This window comes from Dromaius novaehollandiae, chromosome 3, assembly GCF_036370855.1.
Source record: "Dromaius novaehollandiae isolate bDroNov1 chromosome 3, bDroNov1.hap1, whole genome shotgun sequence".
Lineage (NCBI taxonomy): Eukaryota > Metazoa > Chordata > Aves > Casuariiformes > Dromaiidae > Dromaius > Dromaius novaehollandiae.
Genome location: NC_088100.1, coordinates 45,748,132 through 45,772,699, shown reverse-complemented (window position 1 = coordinate 45,772,699; position 24,568 = coordinate 45,748,132). Strand labels below are relative to the sequence as shown.

The window sequence follows — 24,568 nt, the reverse complement described above, 5'->3', positions numbered from 1 at the left end:
GGCTGTATAAAGTGTTCATGAAATATTGTATTCCAATCTGTCCCAGCCCTTCTTTGGAAAGGCTTATAACATTTATTACCTACTTCATAGCCAGAGGATTAAATGTAGAGAAGCAAAATTCCAGTGTAGACCAAATTTCTTGTCCTCAAGCTCATTGGAAAGAGGATACTGTGGTTATCATCGAAAGAATATGTTGCTGTTCCTGGTCATTTCTTAGACCTGGGTTTTTATAATACATTTTCTTTTTCATGTTTGCCAACAATACTCCTTTCCCTCTGCCAGTTAACGAAAGCAGTTTACAGAGGTTTTCTCACTCTCTTTTTTTTTTCTTTTTTTTTCTTTTTCCACTGTTTGCCTGGAGGTTTCTGGTGGCGGTAAGGGTTGATGGGGCAGGAGTCTCTTTCGAATACCTCTAAAATTAAAAAGAGTTCTGTTGGTTGCTTTTGGTGATGTTCGTAGCCTCCCCAGGCAAAAACAGTGTGAAATTCACTGGATTGTTATCTGTATTACCTCTAATAGCAGCTCTGAACAGCAACACTTTAGTAAATTATTCCTGAGCAGCAACTGAGATCTGGAGCTTATGCCTGAAGGCTTGGAAAGACAGTGGTATGTTGGTTCATGCTTGATGTGAACCTCGCACAGCCATAAGGTTGAAAGATTTTTTTTTTTTTCATTTAATGTGAGTGCTTGCAAGGTAAATAATATCTTTGGAGCAAAGACTGTATTTTCTGATTCTTGTGTGTTAGGCTTAGAGAATTACAATGGTCTGACTAACAGTAATGTAGAAAAGCCTAGCTTCCTGCTTGGTAAAGGGTATTTTTCAAGTTTTGATAGTGTAATATTTGAGAGTATCCATAGAGCTGATCTTTTTGGGGGTGGGGGTGTTGTTGTTACTGTTTTTAAAGAGGTATCCTCTCTAATAGTTCATCAGGAAGTTGTAATCTGTCCTGGTGAGAGTCCGACCAGCTAGTAATAAGCACTGTGGTCATGCGTGAACCTAGGGGCACGTGAGGGAGAGCCGGCTACACCGCAGCTTTGGAGGCTCAAGTGGTACCAAGGAGGTTTAAGAGTGTCTCTTGCTCTAAGACTGTGTCAGATGGCTGCAGGCCAGGTCCTTCCAGCCCTGGGACCTGCTGGGTCACTTGAATCTCCAGGCAGGAGGGTCTGCTGAAGCCAGGGGCAGCTGGAGAACTGCCACAGCCCAGTGCCGCCTCCTCCCCATGTCCCCTATGGAAATGCTAGGGCTGTGGGGAACTGCTGCTGGCCCCTGCCTGTAAGCTACTGCTGGGGCCCTCTCTCCTCTTCCACTTACATTTATATTCTAAATAACATCTTGAATAAATGAGCTTTCATCTTGTGTGTAGCTAGTTAGTTTCAGAGAAAAACTGGAAGGAGTTCCCTTCAATGTCCCATAGCCTAATAAAAAAATAAAGCTCCCTGTTAATTTTTAAAGGAAATTTATAGTAAATTATACTGCTACCAGATGATCTTATCTCTGTGCTCTAGCGTGTTTAGAGGACAGTGATGTAATTTTAAACTTCTCCTGCAATCTTAATTGCTTGGCCTTGATAGTTTTATATAGCAGACAGAGGCGAGGCAAACTTAAAAATTAGAAAACCCATGTCTAGCAAAACTATATGAACATTATGGGCAAAAACAGATCAAGAGCTGTGCTTTCTTTTTTATTTGCTCTGACTCTGTCTTTTGGCATGGTTTCCAACCTGAGCTTTGAACTCGGGAAGCTCAGTGTCCTGATGAAAAGAGTGAGCAATTTGTTTAGCTGTTGGGCAGGCAGCACCTAATGTTCCGGAGTACCTGACAGCACCACTTCAGCGCTATAAATCCAACTTGTAAATATGATTTACATAGCAAGAGAGAATATTTGAGCCTTCTGAATGAATATACTGAGAACTTTGTTTAAACACTCATCCCTGTTTGTTACCTTAAGTGTTACTGTATTTTGCTTTATTCCATTAATCATTGACGTGCCTGTTTGCAAAATTGCTGGCTACCAACCAATTTGCTCATGAAGAATTGTTGAGTTTTGTAGCTATTATTTTTTTAAATAATTAGCTTTATCCTTGACTGTTTCAATCATATAGGTGACAACATGATTAAAAAAAAACCCTTCTAAGACTAAAAGCTATATTATTCTTGGGTATAAATGTACTAATCTGAAACAAGTCTTGTGTGACATTCATTATGGAATCTGATGTTCAGTTTACTTTTCCTTTGAAGGATCCTTTGATGGTAAACCTCTCCAGCCCAGGACCCTTGACTTCAGCCATGTTCTTGTTCCTTCACAGCATGAAAGAGGCTGGAAAAGGTCCTCTTTCTCCCAAAGTACTGTTCAGCCAGCTTTGTCAAAAGTAAGTGTTGTCAGTATCTTTTCTTTTTTTAAATTTCCAACAGTATGTTTCTATGTGTACCGTGTCTGTTGTCCTTTCTAAGGAGCCACTAGACGTTATGAGGCTGTCCAGAATGTCTTCCTCATGTTTTAAAGTTGCATGGCTCCTTGTTACAGCGCAGGATTGTCCCTGCTCTGTGTGAGGTGTATGGCCCTGTCCCCATCCACTAACTTGCAGTGGTCTTTGGAGTGGAAGTAAGGGGCTGGAAGAGAAACCAAAGAGAACAGAATTGCCACTCAGGTTTTGTTGAAAGTTGTATATTAGGACAAAGCTGTGCTAATACCGCAAAATGTGTGTAGGTGTTTAGAGAAAAAAAAAAGGTAAGTTTTTAAATGTGAAACCTCTGCTATAATGTCTGTCCTTGGCATTAATCCAATATTAGAAAGGGCCTAACAAGTAAGGACTTGAAGCACTATTGAAATGGCATATGGCTCCAGATTGCAAAGGCTCACAAGCCCTAAAGAAGGCCCTGTTTCTTGGAGTGGAAAATGTTTACAGTGCTATTTGTAGGTGTCTTCAATTATGACGCAAACAATCTTGCTTTTTAAATCACCTGTAGAAGGCCTATTTAAAAGTTGATATAAATAATATTTAAATATTGACATTACAGGTAAAAGAAGCTGTAGAAGCAGAGTAACTGGAATATGATATTGCTGAATCCTATATTTTAAAAGATTTGGAGGTTAATAATGTGTGTTAATGTATTTGCCACAATATTTTTTTATGGAATTTTAAGTGCTCTGCAGCAAGAGAGTTAGGAGGAAGGGTGCTGCTTACTACTACCTCGAGGCAACCTTGCTGTGCAAGCATGGGTTTAAAATACCCTGTAAAGAAACAGAAGCTTTTAGACTAGAGCAGGGACAATTTAATTCGGATACAGAAATCTGTTATTACTTCCTATTTGTCCTCAAAATTAATCTTCAGAAACTTATATTTTTGTTACTGTACTTGACTTTCTTTGGGTTCTTTGGAGCTGTAAAATGAAATGTATGTAGGATGTCCTTGTAGTGACTTTGAATCAAGTAGCAGTTTTCTCTGTTTAGCATTATCTACCTGAAGAAAAAATATATAGGAAAGATAAATATGTCATCTCCCCCCCCCCTTTTGGGAGGACAACTCGAATGATTATAAGAAAGTTTTGGTATAGAGATGAAAGGGAAATGATTAAATAGGACTGGCAGCTGTTGCTCTAAGTATTAGTGGTAGAAGAGAAAAGATGACATAAAACATGTTTTGGAGTCCCTCTCAGCAAAACAAGTGTAAATAATCACTATGCGATGCATTTTAGATGGCACTGTATCTTTTTAAATGACAGCTGTTTTGTATCTTGTGTGTACCTGTATATGTGTAGTCAGGTGATGCAACAGTATTAAATCTCAGGTATCTAGATTTTCTTTTTTGTTATTATTTGATCTTTAAAATGGTTCTATACTTTAAATACCTGTGTAAGAGTGTAACATTTTTTGCATGGGCAGCAGTCTTTTGTCACTTAGGAGTGTATCTGCCAGCTTCTGCAAACTCTAGCTTTCCTCCCTACTTTTACTTTTGTAGCCTTGCGGAACACAAAACCCGGAGACTTGAATCCTTTTCTGGCTCATGTATCAATAATGAAGCTGTCAGCCCCATCCTGTTAGCATTAAATTAAGTATTCAGGGAAAGGAAGTGGCAGTACAGGTATGACAGAAGGTTTTGGTTGTCTGATTCTGTTGTTATTGGAGGTGACAAATGAGCCGGAAAGAAGAAGGGCAGAATTTCAGAAAATTCAGCAGGATCTGCAGTGCTGGAAGTGGGGGAGAAGGGGAATCTTTATCTTTTTCAAACTGAATACATTTGTTACATATTAACTTAAACAAAATGAATGCAGTGTTCTGTCATGCCACTTTTAAGAAGCCTTTTTTCATGTTTTAATGTTAGCTTTCTACTCCCTGGCAAAGCCGAAATGAAAGAGAAAGCATGACAAGATTGTGAGAGTGCCAGCTAGGAAGAAGTATGTGTTGCTGCATCATTTTCCGTAAGCTGCTTCTGAATCCTGCCAAGAAGTTTTATTAATGAAGTAGTCTTAAAGGCATGCAATACAGTTATGTGGTCTTCACATGCATTAGCATAAACTCCTTTCCTTAGTAAGGAGGTGTGTGAGAAGCAAAACTAAAACTACCTGTTTTCAGATATTGTCCTCCTATCTGGATTCTCTGCTGTTCAGTAAAGCTTAACTCTTCCACAGGGGGAAGAGAAAGTGGAAAGGTATTTATAGTCTTTCCCTTATTTCTATCCAGACATGTCTTTTAACAAATTTTAATGAAATATTTCCAATTTTCATCCAATTTTTTTGGATCTGGCCAGTAGGCTCAAAAGTTATGAGGTGCAGATGAGTGTGTGAGTGCCTGTGCATTTCCTTGTGTGCGTACACCCACAATAGTGCTATCATTTTAAACCTCATTTCCTCAGGAAACTATTTTAAATCATGAGACCAACCCACCTAAGTCTGTGACTGTAGTTCTGTATCTGACTTTTTTTTTTGCTGCTGTGCTTCTGTGCTCTGTGATTGTTCCCTCCTTGTCTGCTCTGTTGATACAGAACTGGTAAACTGGTTGATCTGAGTTAAACGCCCTTCCGGGGTGGTGGTGGGAAACTGCCTTTCTAAATCTGTGTCATTTCAGTGGTCTGGTTTAGCACAAAAAAACCCAGAAGCAGTGGATTAGTGCACTTTCAGTGTGAAAAAAATTAATTAGCTGAGGAAAGGAGTTCTTTATTATCTTGGATAGCAGTGTTAACATGCCAAAGGAATTGCATCCTTCTTGCAACTCTGCATCTATGCAGATCTTAGTCCTTAAGTAATATAAATCCACCTGCTACAGTGAGAAATAGCAGTGAAGGTAAGATGAAAAATTGGGAAGTAGGCATGGAATTTTGAGCAAAATCACAAATAAAAGGATTGCATCAACTGTACTAATATCACAAAATTAATTAGAAGACTTGCAGCTACTCAGAAGGCGATTAGGCAGTTCTATAGCACAAGCAGAGCTGAAAAGGTGGAAATAGGAGTATTCTTGCTGTCTTATCCAGCAAGACGAAGAAGTTCAGAAGTTGCAAGACGAATTTCCTGAGGCTTCCCCTGTGGTGAGGGAGATGTGCGTCCTGCAGTGTCAACCTGCTAAGGTCTGAACAGCCTTGATAGAGGTGTCTTATATCCTTTTCCATTAGCTGTATAGGGGACTCTAGACCAGACTATCTTCTGAATTCGAGTATACATACTAGGTGCCTAAAGTTGCACACAGGTCACCCCGTGTGTTTTGTGAACCGGCGCAATTATTTCTATCTCCCTTACCTCTTTTGGCTCTGATTTAAGATTAATGCCCCTTAGGCCCCAAGTAGGGGAATGTTTAGGAGGGGTGCAAGATGGTCTTTTGGATCCCAAAAGTAGACCAGGTTTTCTTCAGACCCTTCATCTGAAAAAATAACTCCCTACTCTCATAATGAATTTCCAAGTGTAGAAAATGTTTGACAAGCCTTGTGTAATGTACTCTGGTGTGCGGTTGTAAAAGGCAGGTGAATATTTTTGTAGTGTGGACTGCATAAGTGTGTATGGTGTGGTAGTGCCTGTAATTTGAAGGGAAAGATCAGTAAGAAGGTTACAGTACATATAGATATTGAGGTTTGATGAGAAGTCTGTCTCACCCAGTATTCTCTTCTAATTGCTAAAAGCTGCTTGGGAAAAAAAGAGTAGAAGTAAAACCTGGCCTATATTGGTCTAAGAAATGTATTCCAAACTTTCTTGCTTTACAATGTAGTTAGTCTTAGACTAACCTGGCCTCAAAGTAGTATTTTATTATTTTTTGAATGCATGTGACTTGAATTTTAAAGAACCGAATTTATGCTTTTAAATATCCGCTGGCATTTGGGGGAATTTTAAATATGGAATTATTTTGTTGCTTTTGTAAACATGTAAACAAGTTTTCAGGGGCGCCAGGGAAGGCAATGTTTGTGAAGGCATTGCCTTTCGCATACCTACTTCATGTTCCTTTCAGCAGAAGTTCCTAGGCAGGATCCTTTGAAGTTCTCAATAGAAATATAATCTTGGGTTTTTTTTAAACATCAGCTTCTTGTACTACAAACTGAGGGAACAGGGAATGTTGTCTGAATTTTCATCTCTCTCTCTCGTTAAGATCTTCTGTGAAGAGCTGCCAAAGGGTATATAAAGCAGAATCTGCCTATTTCTGAACCAGGCATTGGGAATTCATTGTATTGTAGCTATAGCATTAAAACTTTTATAGATGTGATACTTGAAAGACATGAGCTAGGCAATAAATCCTGTTAAATATACATATTTTTGTTCTTTAGTATGCTGAAAAATCTACTTAGTAAAATTAGCTTAAGGGAGAAAAAAAAAAGAGACATTTGGTTTTGGTGCTGAAGGTACTACCTGGTTCTAATGGCAAAGATTTGGTTGGGAGGGTTAAGTCCACTTTAAGACACTGTAAGTCTATTTTGCTTTGTCAAAGCGCACCACTGATCTGTTGTTCCATCCAGGTTAACTTGCCTGATGAGGGAATGCTGGGAAGTAAATTGCAGTCAAGATGGCAGGTTTTTTGTGTTTGGAGTTTTGCTGACGTTATTTTGAAGCTAGTGCTAACTGACACTGAAATGTCTTACAGTGTATACAGCAGAAGTATTTAAAGCTTTTATTGAAACTGCTATGAAAATATATTCTAAATTCTTAATTTCTAGTCAATACTGGATGAAGTAATTTGAAGATTTCAATAACAGAAGTGATGCTTTTACCTGAGTGTACCTTCTCTCTAAAAAAGTCATCATTCTTCTGCAGATTTAGACAAACATAGTATATAATTTCAGCTGATATTGAAGAGTGATCAGCAAAATTGTTGCAAGAGGTTTTCTTTATTTCATCAGTTCTTTCCAGCAGGTTTCCATTTTCAGTTAGAATGGTGTGGCGCTCTATCTCTACGTTTAAAATAGAGAAGTTAAATTTTGAATATTAGAACTGTAAAAGCTTCCAGGGAGGTAAAAGTCCAAACAGCCTCTTCCCTAAAGAGATGAGAGGATGAATATGTAAAAGGAAGAACTACATTGAAAAAAATGCTTTCATATTTCTGAGAACCCAGTGTTTTCTCTTGGGAAGTGGAAACACAAGTCAGTTAACTACCAGGGAGAAGGGCATGGGGAAGGACTTCTAATATTATGGGTTTGTTTTTATGTAATATACACAGCATAGAAGTTTGCTGAGTCTGGTTGCAACCTGGCTGTTGTTTTTGAATTTCTTCTTTCCCCATCATGGATCTCACTGTCTCAGTTCCAGTCCACAATATATGACCATACTAATATATCTGCTACTAATATATGACTGTATTTAGGCATTTTACTTAATATCTTTTATAGTCACTTCCAAATATAGATTTGGATAGTTGAAATGCTGAAGGTGTCTGCAGGTAATGGTATGCAGCTGTTCTTGTATGTTTACACCCGTCTCCTGGTCAGGAGATGTTACAGCATGCTGTCTAGCCAAAAAGTAGCACAGTGATTTCCTAGTAACACTGTTCTCCTGTGTAGCAGCAGGCTGATCCTTTAAAAATGGATGCTTTTCCCTGATGATGAAATAGGTTATAAGTATATGAATTTTGATTAAACTGGTATTGATGGGTTTGGGTTTTTTTGTTTTTTAATCTGCTAACTAAATACTGACATATTTGCATGTTAGATCAGTTGACGCAAGATATAGTAAGGGTAGGTGTATAATTTAACACCTGACACTTTTGCCCTCATTTGCAGTTCAGCGCTGGACTAGTGCTTTTAAATTGATATCTGGAATTGTCTTTTTTGATGTCTTTGTAGGACTTCAGGTGCCCATCTGAAACATCTGAATGTTTCAGCATACATTTGAATGCCTGCCTTTGAACAGGGCATCCTTACTCAAAAATGGTTTGAAAAGTGCCCAGTGCAAGACATGCTGAGAAGGTGGGGAAGGAAGGAAGAGAAAAAGGAAGAGAAAAAAGGAGCAGATGAAGGGACTTGCAGCTAGGTGTAGGCGGAGGGCATGTGAAGAAACAGAGCGGGTGCTGCCGTTCTTCAGCTGGCGGCTCTGTAATGTCACCGCGTGGAACCCCAAAATCAGTAAGTGAAGAAGTCTGTAGGTCAATACATGTTTTCTGCTCAAAAGATTTAAGGGAACTGGGAAACGGTTCTTTCAGTTGGGAACTGTGTCTTTAAGCATCCAGAGAGATCACGGAGTTCATCGTCTTGTATATGGAAGGGTATTTGTGGTACATTTTTCATAGAATAACAAGAGAAAAAAATTGATACTGAGTGTTAATTTTATCAAGTGGTGGGGTAGCCAGGTTGAAGAAAAGGGGAAGAAGAGAAGAAATGGATGAGTTTTTCTGTAGCAACTGTTTAGCGTCTGGTACTAATTCATCCACTGTTAATTTTGTTAGTGTTGCAGCTGTCAGATGTTTTGCTAGGACAGATTGTGAGCATAGCTACAGGGCCCTTCTGTTTGTTTTCCAGCATTCTGAATATTAGGACTGCAGACTTCTGACTTATCCAGAGACTTAGTGACTAATGCAACATTGATATATTAAGAGGACATAAAATTTATTTCCTTTATTTGTTACGACAGAGTAATTTTAATGGTGGAAGAAAAAGCATAGGTTTGTTTAGCAAGTAAATGTTGAAGTATTTACGTCATTAGTAAAAAGTAGTTCTTACAGATTTTAGAAAAACTGCTTCAGACTTCCACAAAAGAGCAATTTATAGTGGTGCTATATTGCTACATTAACATGCAGGCAATAATTTTTGCTTAAGAAAGATTTTATTGGTGGTTACCAAACACAGAAGTCTTTGTTTGTTTTGTTTCCTACGGAGTAGTAACCATTCCTTCCCATGTGTAGAAAGTAGAATTCAAGATAAAGGTTTATGTGGGACTGACAGAATTGAGACCATAGTCAGGGCTATTGGTCATTTTGGAGGGAAACCTGAAAAAATGCTTGGAGCATTGCACATGAATCCCTTCTGAGAGAAAATGTTTAGGGAAAAATGAGATAATATTGTACAAGACTTAAGGACTGAAGGAACCAGAGGGTTTTTCTCATGATTAGGAGTCTTTTTGAGCCTTTTACTTTCAGTAAAGAAAAATCTTTTTTAGAAAAAATTTCCAGCTTTCTTATTTTCCCATTCTACTTTTACCATTTAAAAATAATAGGTTGATTGATAGGTTGAATGATAGGTTGATCAACACAAGGTTGATACTTTCCTGACCAACTGTAAAGTATTATTTTGGGTCCACACTGTGTCTGGCTCACAGTGGCTGCTTTGTGTTCTGGAGTTGTCAGAGAGATGAGATTGAATGGTCTGGTTGCAGCCAAAGTTGAGAGATTGCATGTGTTTATCTCAGTTAAGTTTCCCAGAGTTTTCCTAATTTTAAGAAGAAGTTAACAAAGCTGGATGGATGAGGTCTAGGAATGCAAAACAGATTAATTGCATATGTAAGAAGCGTGCACTGAGTTTTATATTAACTTTTTCCATTTGGGTGGAGAACCTGTACATCATTTTGGGCAACAAAAGCATTTGCGATGTGTGTGGTATTGATAAACTAACAAAGAAATGTTTGTAGATCTAATAAAACAACAGGAAAACGATAATTTCATTAAATACGTGAGAGGTGTATTCTCGGTTGGAATGCTCATGCAACCCTGAATAGAGCATTACAAGATAAAGCAATTTCAGAGCTTTATGGAGAGGTAACAAAAGTAGGAAGCTTTCATATGAAGAGGGACTTAGGAATTTAGACAGGAGAGGAAATGAAAAGGAGGCATGACAGCAAAAGAACACAATAAATGATAGAAGATTAATTAGTTAATTAATTAATATGCTTATTTAGCTGCCCTCATAAGAGTTCAAGGAGCTTTCTGTGAAACTGAAAGGCAACAGATTTAGAGCCAGGGTAAAAAAAAGTCCTTCTTTTCACATTCTATGTAGCTAACCTGTGGAATTTGCTATCCCTGTTGAAAATATTAACAGGACTTAAAGGAAGAAAGAAGCATTAGGTGTCCATAGTTATATAATGTGATGACTGTTTTTAAAGGGATGCAAGATCTCATACATAGAAGCCTTACTTGACTACCAGCAGTAGTTAGGAAGAAATCTCCATGGACAGATAATTCTATTACTGTCCATAAAAAGAACCATGTTTTCCCTCTGATGGTCAAGTGGGGAAATGGATCTGTTCTAGCATGTCAGCTATTATATCCATTCAAAGATGCTTCTCACAAGTGCTTTTTGTTTATGTACCAGAGTTCTGGTGCATTACGAGGAAGTAATGATGCCTCATTTTCTCTTTATGGGGAAAGTGAGGCAGAAAAAAATGGAAGAAATCAGTCAGCAAGTCAAAAGAAGAACTATGTCCTCTCTATCCATGCCACTGAGGTAGAACAGGCATGTGTTTCATCATTTATTCTAGTTACATGTGGTGGCAAGCCCATCTTTATTTTATTTATTTTTTTTTCCTACTCAGCACCTCATGATAGCAGGGTCTTTATGATTCTGGGACAGGCTTGAGATATTACCTGCTTCACTGAAATCTAGCGGGTGTGGGGGGATTAGTCACATGGTACGACTTTGTTCTCCTTTTCCTACATGCTAGTGTTGCATATAACGGGATAGCTCAGTTTGTCAGCTTTCTGTGCTTGTGCTGTTGAGACCACTGTCTCATTGAGATGGCAGCCCCAGCTGTAGGGCACTATTGCAAGAGGGAAAATGCCATAGCCACATGATGCAAAGGCACTGGACTGTGCAAAGCTCAGTCTTTTAATTCAAATTTGTTTAAAAAATTTTGGAGCTGTAAAGTTTTGCAGCCCAAGGTTTACTAGTTTTTTTTAGTGTTTTCTCTCTAGCATGTATCTGGTGGGTCAGATATCATCTGTCTTCTTGCTGCTAGCCTAAATCCAGCACTAGCACTGCATCACATGCTTTCAAAAGAAAAGGGATCAGGTGCTCACTCCTGCGCTTGTGGGTAATCTGGTAGCGTGTGGATGTGGTGCTAGTAATGTGGAACACAAATGCATGAAGTATGCATTTTATTTGCTTCTCTGCAATGTGTTGCAGGATTAAAAGGTTTCCTCTGCATTTTAATGTTATTTGAAACAATCAAATAGTATGTTTTTTTTACTTAAATATTTCGCATTTATTGTAGTTCCGTAAGTTTCCCACGGTATTAGGCTATCTATTCAAAGATAGTAATTATTGTTTGAAAAGAGCAGCTTAGAGAGGATTTTTATTAAAGACAGTAAAGTATGTCAGTTCTGTGCAACATGACTGAATGACTTTTACTGTATTTAAGTTTTGTTTTTAAAGCATAGCTTAATCCCATCATATGAACCAGACTGAGTATGATAGGAATAAAAAAGCATTAATGCTTTTTTCCTTTAAAAATATATGTTATTGTGTAGTTTTTGTTATTAAAAACACTGTAGGAGGGGATCGTCATAAAAAATGTTTCTTTAACTGATAGTTAAGGAATTCCAACTTGTCTCCAGATGAGTAGTGAGAGGATAGGTTATGTATTTAGCTGTCACAGTTGTCCTTCACCACTTATGGCCATTAGCAAGAGTTCAACCTGTTCTGTCATTATACTGCTGACACTGTACAACAGGTTGTATCGCATTGGCACTGGCTTCCATATGTCAGCACATCTGTGAGCGGTCAACTCAACCAACCATCTTAAAGTCCCCCACTTTTGCCAAGGATCTTGCTTGAAGCATATTTTCAAGGAGACAAGAGTGCACATCTTTTAGTTGTCAGATTCCTATGTATCAGCATGGATTAATTCCTTCGCCCTCCCCGCCAAATACTGGTTTATAAGTGTAGGAAGTGTCCAATAAATTGTGTAGTATACATTTCCCTCCCTCCTTCCTTTTCTTTTTGTCTTCTCCTTTTGTGGCTTCCCCCAGAAAACAAATGCACTGTTCTGAAATGTTTTTCCATGGAACATCAGCTATTTAGAATTATGTACAGCATTAAATAGCATGCCACAGACATGAATGACCAATTATCCAGATATTAAACAGCGTTAATCATTTGTCAGTCAGAACAAACCGCTCAGACCTTACATAGCATCTTTGCAAGTCACTTTTCCCTGCCACTTCCGCTTTAAAGTGGTAACTGTTATGTTCCCATCGTCGTCATTTCTGTTAAAGTTCAAGCATGTGGCAATAAGCAATTTCAGTTGGTTTCTGTAATGTTGGATGAGGATTTAGTGCAAGCACAGAGAAGTCTAAATCATCTTGTCCTCTTAGGTGTACTGTGGGCTTATGAGATATTAAAAGAAACTAGTGCTGCTCCTGAAAACTGCTGTAGTTGGGTTTCATTTTTTTCCCCCTCCTTTTCACTAAAGCCAATGAAATTGGTGTGTAAAACATACAGGTAAAGTATTTTTCCCTGAAATGCAGTCTAGTAAATTAACTTTAATCTGAAGTGAGTAATATATATTTTTCTTCAGTGGGAGGTTACACTGCAAACCATAAACAGTAATAAAAGGTATGTGGGGGGCTTTTCTCTGAAATGCATTGAAAATTATCTCTGAAGTGCACCTATAATGAAGAGAAACTCCTGTAACACCGATGAGATATTTGATTGTTTCTTTGTTAAGTAAGTTGTCATTTTTCTTCCCTTATACTATGTTGTCTCTTGCAATCCTGTGACCTGGCTTCTGTAGCAAAGAAAATTCCTAATAGGATACTAATAGCACAAGAATCCAGTGTTGTGTAAATGCAAGGATTTTGTTTGCGTACTATATGGTGCATATATTAGAGGCTATATGTTGAATATGCCCAGCATTGCTTGGTTTCTCAGGAAAACAAGAAATTCCCCATAAATAAAAAAAAATAATGCTGTGGCTAACTAGTTTTCTCAGAATTGAACTGATTTCTGCACGTGGGTAAGCTAATAATAACTCTTTCAATTTCCTGGCTGTTCATTTGAAGAAATGATGAGAAAACTGTTTTAGCAAATTGAAAAGGTGCATGAATGTTCCTATAAACACATGCATGCAGGTAATACGCTACTTAATTTTTAAACAGAAATTGCGTGTTTTATTGTATCTGAGTGCTTTTCAAAATGCATCTGGTTATTATAATCAGTTTGACTGGAAACAAAATATTTGAGTTTAATAGAAGCAAAACATGACATTTTAATAGTATGAAATGAGAATATTTCATTTCTTAGGAGGAACATTTCAAGATTTAATTTGTTGTTTTTTAATCTGAACAAAAGTTTTTAGGTTGACCTGCACATGCAAAAAGATTTGGTTCAAAAAGAATGCTAAAAAATTGTTACTTGCTTTGCTAATTTTGGATGTTGTAGTCAACCTCAGAATAAAGCAGCGTTATTAGTACCTTTGTTAACTATAGATGTTGCCAACTTTGCATCAAAAAGTAGATACAAAATGAAATCTTTTCACGTTTCATATTTGTTTCATGTGTATTGTGCCATTTTTGTAAATGTGAATGCGTTGCTTTGCATATGTAAGTCCAGATTTATTTCACTTTTAGGCACTGACCTTAGATGCCTTGTCACCTTAGATCCTTCTCCAGTTACTCACTAAAGCGCCTCCAGAGAGCAGTTCAAAGCTTAGACCCTTGTATACTGCATGTAACCCAGGGCTACTGGAGTGATGCAAGCTTGGAGTCTTGATATCTTGCCCAACTTTTAAGTTTCATCATTTTATGCACATTGTATGTCCGATGCATTCTCTTATGGCAGCCTTTAATATCTCATATCCATGAGCAAAAGTTTCTGAAGCAAACTTGACTAGCTTTAGTGTAAGAGTAGGAAAGAAACTTCATCTTCAAGAATCCTAGAGCAGGGAAAGAGCTTGGTTGGGCAAGTAGGATTACTGCACATTGAGAAAACACTGACAGATGTTTACAGCTTGATGCACTGATAAGTCAGCGAGTACAGTCTGAGACTGAAAATGAAAACTGGCTCAATGTGCATTAAATAAAATTGAGTGACTGAAGAAGTGGTTGGTTTTTCTGGCCACTCTGCCAGTTTGATAAAATCCCTATTTGAGCTGTGCTCAGCCAGTTGTCTCCTGTGCTAGGTTTTGGAAGAGGTGCACATGGCTCAGCCTGCATGGGCTTTTATCAGTGAGCAGGGAGAGTCTCAGCTGCCATTTGGTGGCAGTAGTGGAAAAATAAAAAACCTTTGAATCTCATTTGAGCTGAATTGGTCCAAGGTTTTAATTAAGATCTACAGAGTAATTTGGAAAGATACATGTGGTTTGGTCAGTAAGTTTTACTCAGTGTGAAATAAAAGTACGTTAAGAATGAACATCTACACACAGTCTCATTTGGGCATGCAAGAACCTGGAGATCGAAATTATTTATGAGAAGCCTTCTAACTGTGGTTATCCTAGTAACATAGAATAATACCCTAAAGATCTAGCCACATATTTGTAAGTGTATTTTATAATTTGTGTATAATCTATGCCTGCAAAATACAATATTTAGAGCGTATTTTAGATGTTGTGGCTAGTACAAGGGAATCTGCAGTTTTTGAGTGAGTGATTTACACTACTGAATGCTTGTTTTATAAGCAGAGGCAGTATTAACCCTGTGCAGTTGACTGTAACATCATTGGTGGAGAATGGTAGTCCAGTCTGAAGGAGCTGCTGATGTTCTTTTTACAAGAATTTTATTTGCTGTGGAGTCTTCAGTTTTCGTTTGTCCTGTCTAGTAAAGTGTAAAAGCAAAAAATCATCAACTGCCAGAGTTCCTTCTGTGTCCTTGGGTTGATTCACAAGCTGGCTTGCCTCTTCTGGTGCTGTTGCCAGACACCATAAAGGAGGGCAGCTCGAAGGACAAAGTAGCATGAGAGGATAAGGGCAACACCAGATGCATATTTTCCAAGGCGCGTAGATCCTTTGCTTTGAGACTTCTAATTTCTAGAGATGAGAAGTTTGGTGGAAGTAGGCTGTTTTGGTTTTGTTTGTTTGTTTGTTTTAATGCTGTTGCAGTCTTTGGCAATTTGGGTCATTGTTTAACCCTAGTAGTACATGGATACAATTCTAGAAGGTGGGCATGTAATCTAGGAATAACAGACAGTCATTTAATATCACACATCCAAAAGACAGTGATATTTGCATTTATACAAAAGCATTATCTTTTCCAGTGGCAGCTCTAATTGCATTTTTCACTGGTGCAGATCTCAGAAAAACTACTTCATTCAACTTAATTGTAAGAAAGAGGGCTGAAGCATGCAGTTCTACAGTAAGTGCTCATCACCCACCTCACAGACAAAATCTCAGGGCAGTCAGAGTGCAGGAACCTCATAGCTTTCTCCTGCTGGCCACTTGACATGCCCCGCCCAAGGTGCTACTTGCGCCTCTCTGCCGTTTTGGGGATAGCCAGGGAAATCCCCATGGGGGCTGCCCTGCGGGCATGGTGGACTTCGATTCTGGTGGGCTTGGTGCTGGCTGATGTGCCATCTGGGCTCACAGGTGCAGCAGGGAAATTAGGCTCTGAAACATTTTACTGAGGGTTATAAAGTGCTGATGGGATGGACCCCACTATCCCCTATCTTTTAAACATGATTAGCATGAGGAAAGAGCACTGTATTGGGATTTAGTTTTTAATGCTGGCTATTCAAATTAGTAAAATAGACTTAGCATGGTAGGAAACATAGCAAGATTAAATCACAGTGACAGTATGGATTCTTTAGGATCTGCAATAGCTTGTGCAGATAACATTTTTGATGCACTCAGAAACTGCAGAAAAGCTAAAATTTGTAATGCGTTGGTATTTGATTTGCAGTGGGAGCAAAATACTTGGTAAACTTTGTTGTTATGATGGGAGAGTGCAGAGAGTTTCTTTGAATTAGTGCGGAAGACTGTTGACGTTTGAACCTGACCCTGTCCTCTGAGGGGCTTGGGGGTTTTGGTTGGTTGGTTGGTTTTTGGTTGGTTGGCTTTTGTTTTTGTTGCTTTTTGGTTTGGTTTTCCCAAAACCAGTTGGGCATACAACTTTCTTAGGCAGCTTTGAAGAAAAAAAAACCCAGATGTTATGTGAATCAATTTATTACCTGGTTTTCCAGACATGGTCATTCTTAGAATCTGTATTCAAATGTGTTGTCTCAAACAAAAAATCTTTGAAGAGATTGTCTCAGCAGTTCCAGGCTTTTTATGAATTATAGATACAAAGCTGCATTCTGTTTGCTTCTACTAGACCCATATATTTTAATATGAATTTCAGAAATGAACTGAAGTATTGCAGAAATGAACTGAGGTATTGCGGTTTGTTAGACTGGGGAACAAAAGTTTGGATGTGGATATGGTGTGAATTGGTAATTCATGATACTAAAAGGTCCTTTTAAAACTTATATGAAGCAGTTGATACTCTTATCTGATAATATAAGACTAACTCTACAAAAAAAGCCCCAAACACCTGACTCTTCTCATTAGAAATATTCTCCAGAATGCAAAACCTGTGTTTAGGATATTTATGATATTAATTGAAGAAATTTAGCATAAATGAAAGGCTAATGGAATGCCGCATAAATTACATACAATTTTTTCAGACTTTTCTTAATAGCATTTGAAATCCTTGTTGTGTGTGACGCTAATGTTTTTTAGCATATTTACCATCTTACTCACTGAGTATTCATTCAGTTCAGTAAGCTACAGCTCAATAGACTGATTGAATATGAAGCCATTCTGAAGAGCTGGTTGTATATACTTTAGTTTCAGAAGTTAAGAAGTTCGTATTTGGATTCTGAGCTGAAGTTTGTTTGTTTGATGCGCAGCTGCTGACGTGCCTTCCATGTGAAGAGACTCTTTTTCCAATACAGGTGATAGTGCTGTTTCAGTTTTACTATATACAGACTGTTTATGCACATTTGAAATTTCTTTTCCTAGTGGTAGAAAGGGTGGTGAGGTAGTAGGAGAGTTTAAGCACTTTGAAAACGTTCTTTGCTCTTCTCTATGACCCTGGGATATGTCTATACTGGGACCATTTGCTGATACAGAAGTACTGGTGTACTCTGACAGCAGTGCTGCTAGCATGGCTGCAACTACACAAAGCTGTATTTTAGTCAAACCATTCCCAGTGGGGTCAAAATGCTACCCAGATTCAAGTGCAGACCTTGTGGTGTAAATGCAACCATATCAGGAGCTTCCTACAGCCTCATTATGCCATTCAGGGATTGCACCTATTTGCACCCCTGACATCCAGGAGGAGTCTAACATGGATGTTGTCTCACTGAGCACCCCCAAAGTAAATTTAAAATTCCTTCTACTTCTTCTGTAGGGCCCCTCGATTTAAGGGGTTCCAGCAACAGGACAGCCAGGAGCTTCTGCACTATTTGCTGGATGCAATGAGGATTGAAGAAACAAAGGTAACATCTTTCTGTGTATTTTTGAAGAACTTACTGCATATCATAAACTAGGAGTCATTATTTCAATGTGGTCATGTTCCTAATGTTTTAAAGATACACTTAATGGAGTAAGAGTGGCTTTTCTCATTATCTTGAGAAAAATGCTGACTTTGTATATAGATGATTTAATTATGTTCATGTTGATATGTTAATATTGCTGATTGGAATGAAAGTTTCAATCCAAAGCAGAAAGAATATGATAAATACATCACTGATAACTTTACGAATCTGAACTTTTTAGCTTTATTAAAAAAGAAAAACTACTTGTTTTATAAATAAGACACTGCTTGCCATTATTTAAAATCTACATCTAACTATGCTTAGTAAATAACAAGTTATATCATATCAAAAATGTGCCTGTGTTTCTTTTTGTATTTCTTTTTCCTTTGCTATTTCTGCCTCCTGTATTGTTTAATACAAGAGAGTGTTTTTGCATGTTTTACCTCTTTTAACTAATCTGATTTGTTAGTTTTCATCTGCTTGTCTTTGAATCCTCTTTTCAGATGACGTTTTGGTAAATAGCCTTTTCCAAGACTAGTCAAAAGGAGGTGCTTAAACTGACTTACTTACTGACCAGTATGCTTCCTTTCTTGTCACGTTTGGTAATATAATGACTGTAATGAACCTAAGCTGAATTATCATGGAGATAAGACATAAAGCTGTACCTGAGCCCAGTTCCTGACACTAGAGTAAATCTTATCCTACCAGAATATTAATATATTGGCAGCAATATACTGATTCATGAATAGAACTGAACTACAGAAAGAACTGGCTGAGTCTTGACGTTGTCATGCTTATAAAATTACATGTTGAACTGGGCACGTAACAGAAGCAGCTGACTGCTGCTGCTTTCTCTTTTCATTTAACAAAAAAAATTGTCATGCTTTTGCAGTAGAGGGAAAGCTTATTTTGTTCTTCATAGATTTTTCATATAAGAAGAGGTGGAAAGTATATTTGCCTCACAATTGAGGGCACACCAAAAGCAGAATTATTACAACAAATACACTTCTTCCCCAGCGATTGATTGCTCTCTTTCCCCCCCAAATCAATCTCCTGTTTCATCAGTGAATGTACTGTCATTATGATAACCTATGTTTTGTCTTTCATGTAGTTTTATTAGCGAGAAGTGATAGCTGCTGTAACTACCGCAAAAGAGTAATGGACTATGCTGAGAATTTAAAATTCTATTTTAGGCAGTAGAGTGTTTCTGCAACCCGCAGCATTGGGCAAGTAAAGGTTGATCCCACCCTTTCCTGCAATTATACCCCTGTTTTGCCATAATGGTGCATTACTACAAACAGTGACTTTATCACCTCGGGCTGCTCAGCAAGGGACATTACTAGTAAAAGCTCTCTGTCTTGTTCTTTTTTTTTTTTTTTAATCCTGGTTTTCGGGTCTGTGGATGGTGTGACAAACGGCGAATGTCAGATGCGTGATGTATTCAGCGTGGTGAGCAGTGACAGTCATGCCAGGCGGATGCAGGCGGCGCGGGCATTGTGTGGCCTGGGAAGCCCGCAGCTGTTAATCGCGCTATTGTTGCGCGGTGCCTCTACCATGTGGGCTCTGATTGAGGAAAGCCTACAGCAATATGTCTGCCACCAGAATCCTTTAGAAATGATTACAGTCACTAACCTTTCGCTTTCACGCCGCTTTTAAATGTGCTCGCTTTTGAGCGCATAAAGTTTAGGTAGCAGCGCTGCTAAAGTTGCAACCAGCTGCTTTAGCATGTACCTGCGAGGGATCTGCTGTTCAGCTGAACAACAGAGTGGCCGTTTCAGGATCCCTACCTGGATTAAAAAAAAAAAAAAAAAAAAAAAAGAGTTTCGACCAAAGAAATTCACAGACCATTGCATTAATTACAAGATGTTATAGAACTAACAAAAATCACATTCCACCATGCCCCTTACCTGTGTACTTGCACCTTACAAAACAGCTTTCTGAAACCAGCGTTGACCTTTTTGATATCTCCATTAAAAAAAAAAAAAGTGTGCACACACACAAGTGGATTTTTAAGATAAAAAGTTGTCAATACTACAATCAAAATTACACACTGTCTGCCGTTTCCAGAAATGTGGGCTGGAGATTGTTTCACACCAGGGCCCAAAGTAGCTGAACCCTGCTGCTAATTGATTAATGTCTGCTGCCATCGTTAGCGGCACCCTGGCCATTCAAAGACTATGTCTTTCTTTGACCTAAATAAATGGTTCAACGCACTAATCCCAACAAACGGCTTGCTTATGGCCCTATACCCATTTATGGTGTTCAACTGGGTGAATTACCTATTGATTAGTCCGTTTAGTATATTGTTGGCTTTAAGATGAACAAAGCTGAGCTCGGGGCAGCAGGAGTTAATTCACAAGCCAGGTCACATACTCGTAAGGTAGGAGCATGACTTCGTCTGATGGGTGGCTGAACTAGAAACCAAACCTCCAAAGCAGTCTTGTTTTGTTAATGTTTTGAAAGTGTACCTTGCTGTCTGAAAATAAAAATTGTTATTTTTTTTTATTAGCACACAGGTTGTGAGCTATCTAAAGAAGGTTTGGGATCACACTGTTTCTAGAATGGTGCATTGCTCTAATTGTCACTTCAGTATCATACTTAACAGTAAATTTCGTTTGCGTACCTACATGGGAGAGATGGGTAGGTGTTATTAGAGTCTGTGAATTAGAGAGCAAGTACTTTTACCAGGAAAAAGGAGAACACAGCTCATGCATGCTGCAGTGTGTCTGGTACAGCATTCTGCTTCAGTCCTCCTAGTTTATCGGAAAATGGGCTGAGGTATATTTTGTAGCAGTGTATGCAATTCTGTTACCAGCGTGTGCATCTGGGTAATAGAGTATCTCATTATAACAGGTGCAACTAAGACATAGGGTGGAAAGCCCTGCTGTTCAGCAACTGCAGCATATGTGTATGAATTTGTTTCTTTGTAATTCTTTCAAAATATATTTTTTTAGGATTTTGAGTAAATGTTTATATGGGTTCATAAAAAGTTTTGTCTCTCTCCTAAGGTATCCTAATATAACTTAGAAGTGTGCAGTGTTAGAAAATAAATAAAAGTAATAAAAGTAAATATGATCATTGAAGTCTGGCTATTAGAAGATATTTAACTGCTTTCAAACATTTTGTAATCCCAGTCAGTCGGTTACATCCCATTTTTCTGTCTGTACATTTCTTTTCTAGCAGTGGAAGAAGTGATAAGCTCACTGAAAATCTTGTAGTTTCTAGATAACCTCTCCAGTGATCTGCAAGTGCTTCCTTTTTATGGGGAGGAAATTTTTGGATGGCTGTTTACTGAAGCAACTCCTGTAGCTTTGACAGTGTTAACGAGTAAAAACAGTAGTTTTAAAATATTAAACTATGCTTCTCTATGGAAATAAGAGTGTAGAAAATCTAATCGTATATTAATAGTTTTTAGAATGTTTATTTCCTCCTTGAAGTACTTACTAAATGCTTGTGGCTTTTATTGTAGCGTATACAAACTGGTATCTTAAAAGCATTTAATAATCCAACTACTAAGACAGCAGATGAAGAAACTAGAAGAAAAGTCAAAGGTATGTAACTCTTTATTGAATCACTTTTAAAAATGCACAAGTTTTCAGATAGTATTTTCTTCAAAACTGTTGCAAACAGCAATCCTAAAGTACCGTAGACAGCTTTACAGGACTTTTATTATGTATTATTGTAGCGCCATCTAGTGCTTATCTAAAGTATAGAACTCATAATAGGTATTGACTTGCATCTTTGGTATCCAGAGTAAAAGCTTCCACTGTATTAATAATGCATCTTGTAATGATATGTAGAGTTTAATTTTGTTTTCTGAAATATTCTGCTGCATCTTCAGATTTGTTATATAGCTACAGTTGTTGTATCACTCAGAGAGGCCACTTTCAATAAACAAAACTGAATTTTTGTTAGTTCACTGATACCATGAGAGTTCCAAATATGACTGCAAAGCCAAGATATGAAGCGTTTTGATAATAAGGCCTGTTTTTCAAAACAAGAGTCTTTAATTAAATTTCAAGTTTTTTTCTTTTGTGTGTATAAAACAGTTCTAATTTGGGCATTTTGTTTTAATTAAAATCTCAATACAGTTTAAACTGTTCCAAAAGTGCCCTTTCTCACATCTACAAGAGTTAATGCATAGGGACACATTAGAACAAGCTTTTGGCTCATTCTTTTGGGTTTTATAATTTCAAAAACCATTTAGAAAATAGGACAGCCAGTCTGCCATCTTAGTGTCCACTTCAAGGCAATAAAATGTTGTAAGACTGATAACTCAAAATATTGGGGTTTTTTTAATGCAGAATATATTTAAAACGCCTCTTCTTGAGAGATACATTATTCTCTTTACAGTAGATGGGGAAGGGAAGGATAAAAGGAAATTGTGTCACTGAATAACTAAAATATTATTAAATGTTAAGATAACAATATATGATGTATTAGTCATTGAATTGTATTGAAAAAGTTTTGAATATGCTTAAATGTTGTACTTTTACAATAACTCTTAGAAAGAATTTTGTACTTATAGTGTGGCATTGGATCTGTTTTTTCACATTTAAAAAAAGGCAATGTTTTTTCAGCATATGGAAGAGAGGGTGTGAAGATGAACTTCATAGATAGGATCTTTGTTGGTGAATTGACTAGCACTGTCATGTGTGAGGAATGTGAAAATGTAGGTATTTTGGAATTTGGTTTGATGTGGAATAGATCACATACCGGTTTGATTATGTTGTCTTGAAAGTATAAAATTGTATTGCTGATTTTATACTTGCTTGCTTGTTTGTTTGTTTTTAAAAAAATACTTTATTGAAAGTTTCTCATTTAAAATGACTTATTCCTTTTTTAAGCATTATCCTCCGCAAACCTTGGAAGAGGGGTCATGTGAATTTAAAAAGAATTCAAATATTGGGTTTGATTTTACATCTAACTAATTTAAGGCTGGAGGTTCTAAATTCTATAATTGTCCATGCTACCCCCCAATTTTATTTTATGTTTTTTAAACACCTATATTAAAACATAAATCCTCCTGCCTGTTCTTCTGGGTATACCTAAAACTTGGGAAATACTTGCTTTGAATTAGTAGGAGTGGGGAAATGCTAAAACCACTTTTTTTTTCTTGAAGTACTTTTGAGAATTAAACTTAATATCTCTAATGAACAACATATTCCTTTCATAATTAATATCACTGCTGTTTCATCATAAATGCTTTCCATGATCCTCATAATCGTCTTTAACTTTGCAAGAGAAAAAGCTTATTTGCATGATTCTTTTTAATTGAATGTTACATTTCTGTTTGGTTTAAAACATTATATTTCATATTATAGAGATTAAGTAAACCAATCAGTCTGAATAATTAAGCACAGTTCTGCAGTGCCAGGTAAACTTTCCTGTGTGTGGTGTGCAGATTATATTTCAATGTGCTAGTTGTATCAATGAAGAACTTCAACTATATCCAAAATAGAGATTGTATGTACTATGTGCATCTCATTTGTTTTTGCTTGATTCCTATTTTCCATGCACAGGACTCAGGACTTTGCTAGCAGTAGCTGTATTAGGACAAGTTTATCATTCAGCTTCCTTTGCCTGCATTGGCAAAGATATTTTTGGCTAGTGTTTGTTCATGCAGACTCACGCTCTAGAAGAACCCTGGTTTGAGCATTGCTGATCAGTGAGTCAACATAGTTACGATAGTTTTAATCTAATTTATTGTTTTACTAGAACCTAAACCATGCAAGGTTGCTCGCACAACAAGTAAACATAAGCTTTTTGCTAAGAGGAGCCTACAGTCCAAATCAAATATCACAGGTGGAAGATAGGGTCCTAAATATAAGAGAAGAGCAGCAATGACAGTAATTGATAGCATGACTGTGTTCAATAAGTTATGTGCACAACATGATTTTTTTTTAAGCCTTGTTTTTCACAATCTTTTCAGAGGTAGGATAAGTCAGTTTTGGAAGGAATTTCACAATGGCAGGGGAGAGAGTTTAAGAAACAGGCTTGAACAGGATATTCTAGCCGTAAAGGCAGATGGAAAGTGCTGTGAGAGAATGTCTTTAGGTATGATTTACCTAATCTTTCTAGTTTCAACATAGATTTTATATGCTTTGTAGAACACAAAATAAAGCTGTAGTAAAAAAAAAAAAAAAAAAAAATATATTTCTTTTCAAAATTGTTATGGCATGAAAATTTCTAATAAAACTTTTGGCTATAATCAATAAGCCTGACTTAATCTTTCCTGGGAAGTATGAGGTTAGAACTGTCATCTAACTGCCATTAACCAATCTTATTACTTACCATTGCACAAGGTCAAACCCTGCACAGAAATGTCCAGGATCAGGAAACTTTAAAAATTATTTTTCTACATAATTCCACTGGATTTGCCGCTTCTGCTGTCCAAAAAGTTCTGACCCATCTGCAAGCCCCACATGACTTCCAAAATGAGCCTGGAGCTCAGAGAAACTCTGTACCAGTGCTTCTAGGTCCAGTTTGACTCTGCCTAGATGAATGGCCTGGCCCACTACTTCTGTCTGCTGAAATCTTTGGTGCAATGTTCTCCCCTAACTACTGAAATAAGAGAACCAGAGCTACCTTAAAATTAAAAATAGAAAAAATGTTTCTGGGAAGTTCTTCATTGTAATCTGATACATCTTGTAACTAATTAGTTTGTTGTATGGTCTTTGATGATGATAATAAAAAAAGGGAGCTACATACTAATCCCATAT

At 37.5% G+C, this 24,568-nt stretch overlaps 1 protein-coding gene across 9 annotated transcripts in view; it reads left to right on the top strand.

Annotated features, from left to right (window-relative positions):
• The window catches only part of USP45 (ubiquitin specific peptidase 45), a 58,745-nt gene that overhangs the window by 25,311 nt on the left and 8,866 nt on the right, over window positions 1–24,568 (top strand). For all 9 annotated transcript variants that reach the window (XM_026122094.2, XM_064508815.1, XM_064508819.1 and 6 more), the window contains exons 8-11: window positions 2,239–2,369; window positions 17,720–17,807; window positions 21,316–21,397; window positions 22,427–22,518. In XM_026122094.2, coding sequence (XP_025977879.1) covers window positions 2,239–2,369; window positions 17,720–17,807; window positions 21,316–21,397; window positions 22,427–22,518 — 393 coding nt within the window. The remainder of the gene's footprint in view (window positions 1–2,238; window positions 2,370–17,719; window positions 17,808–21,315; window positions 21,398–22,426; window positions 22,519–24,568) is intronic.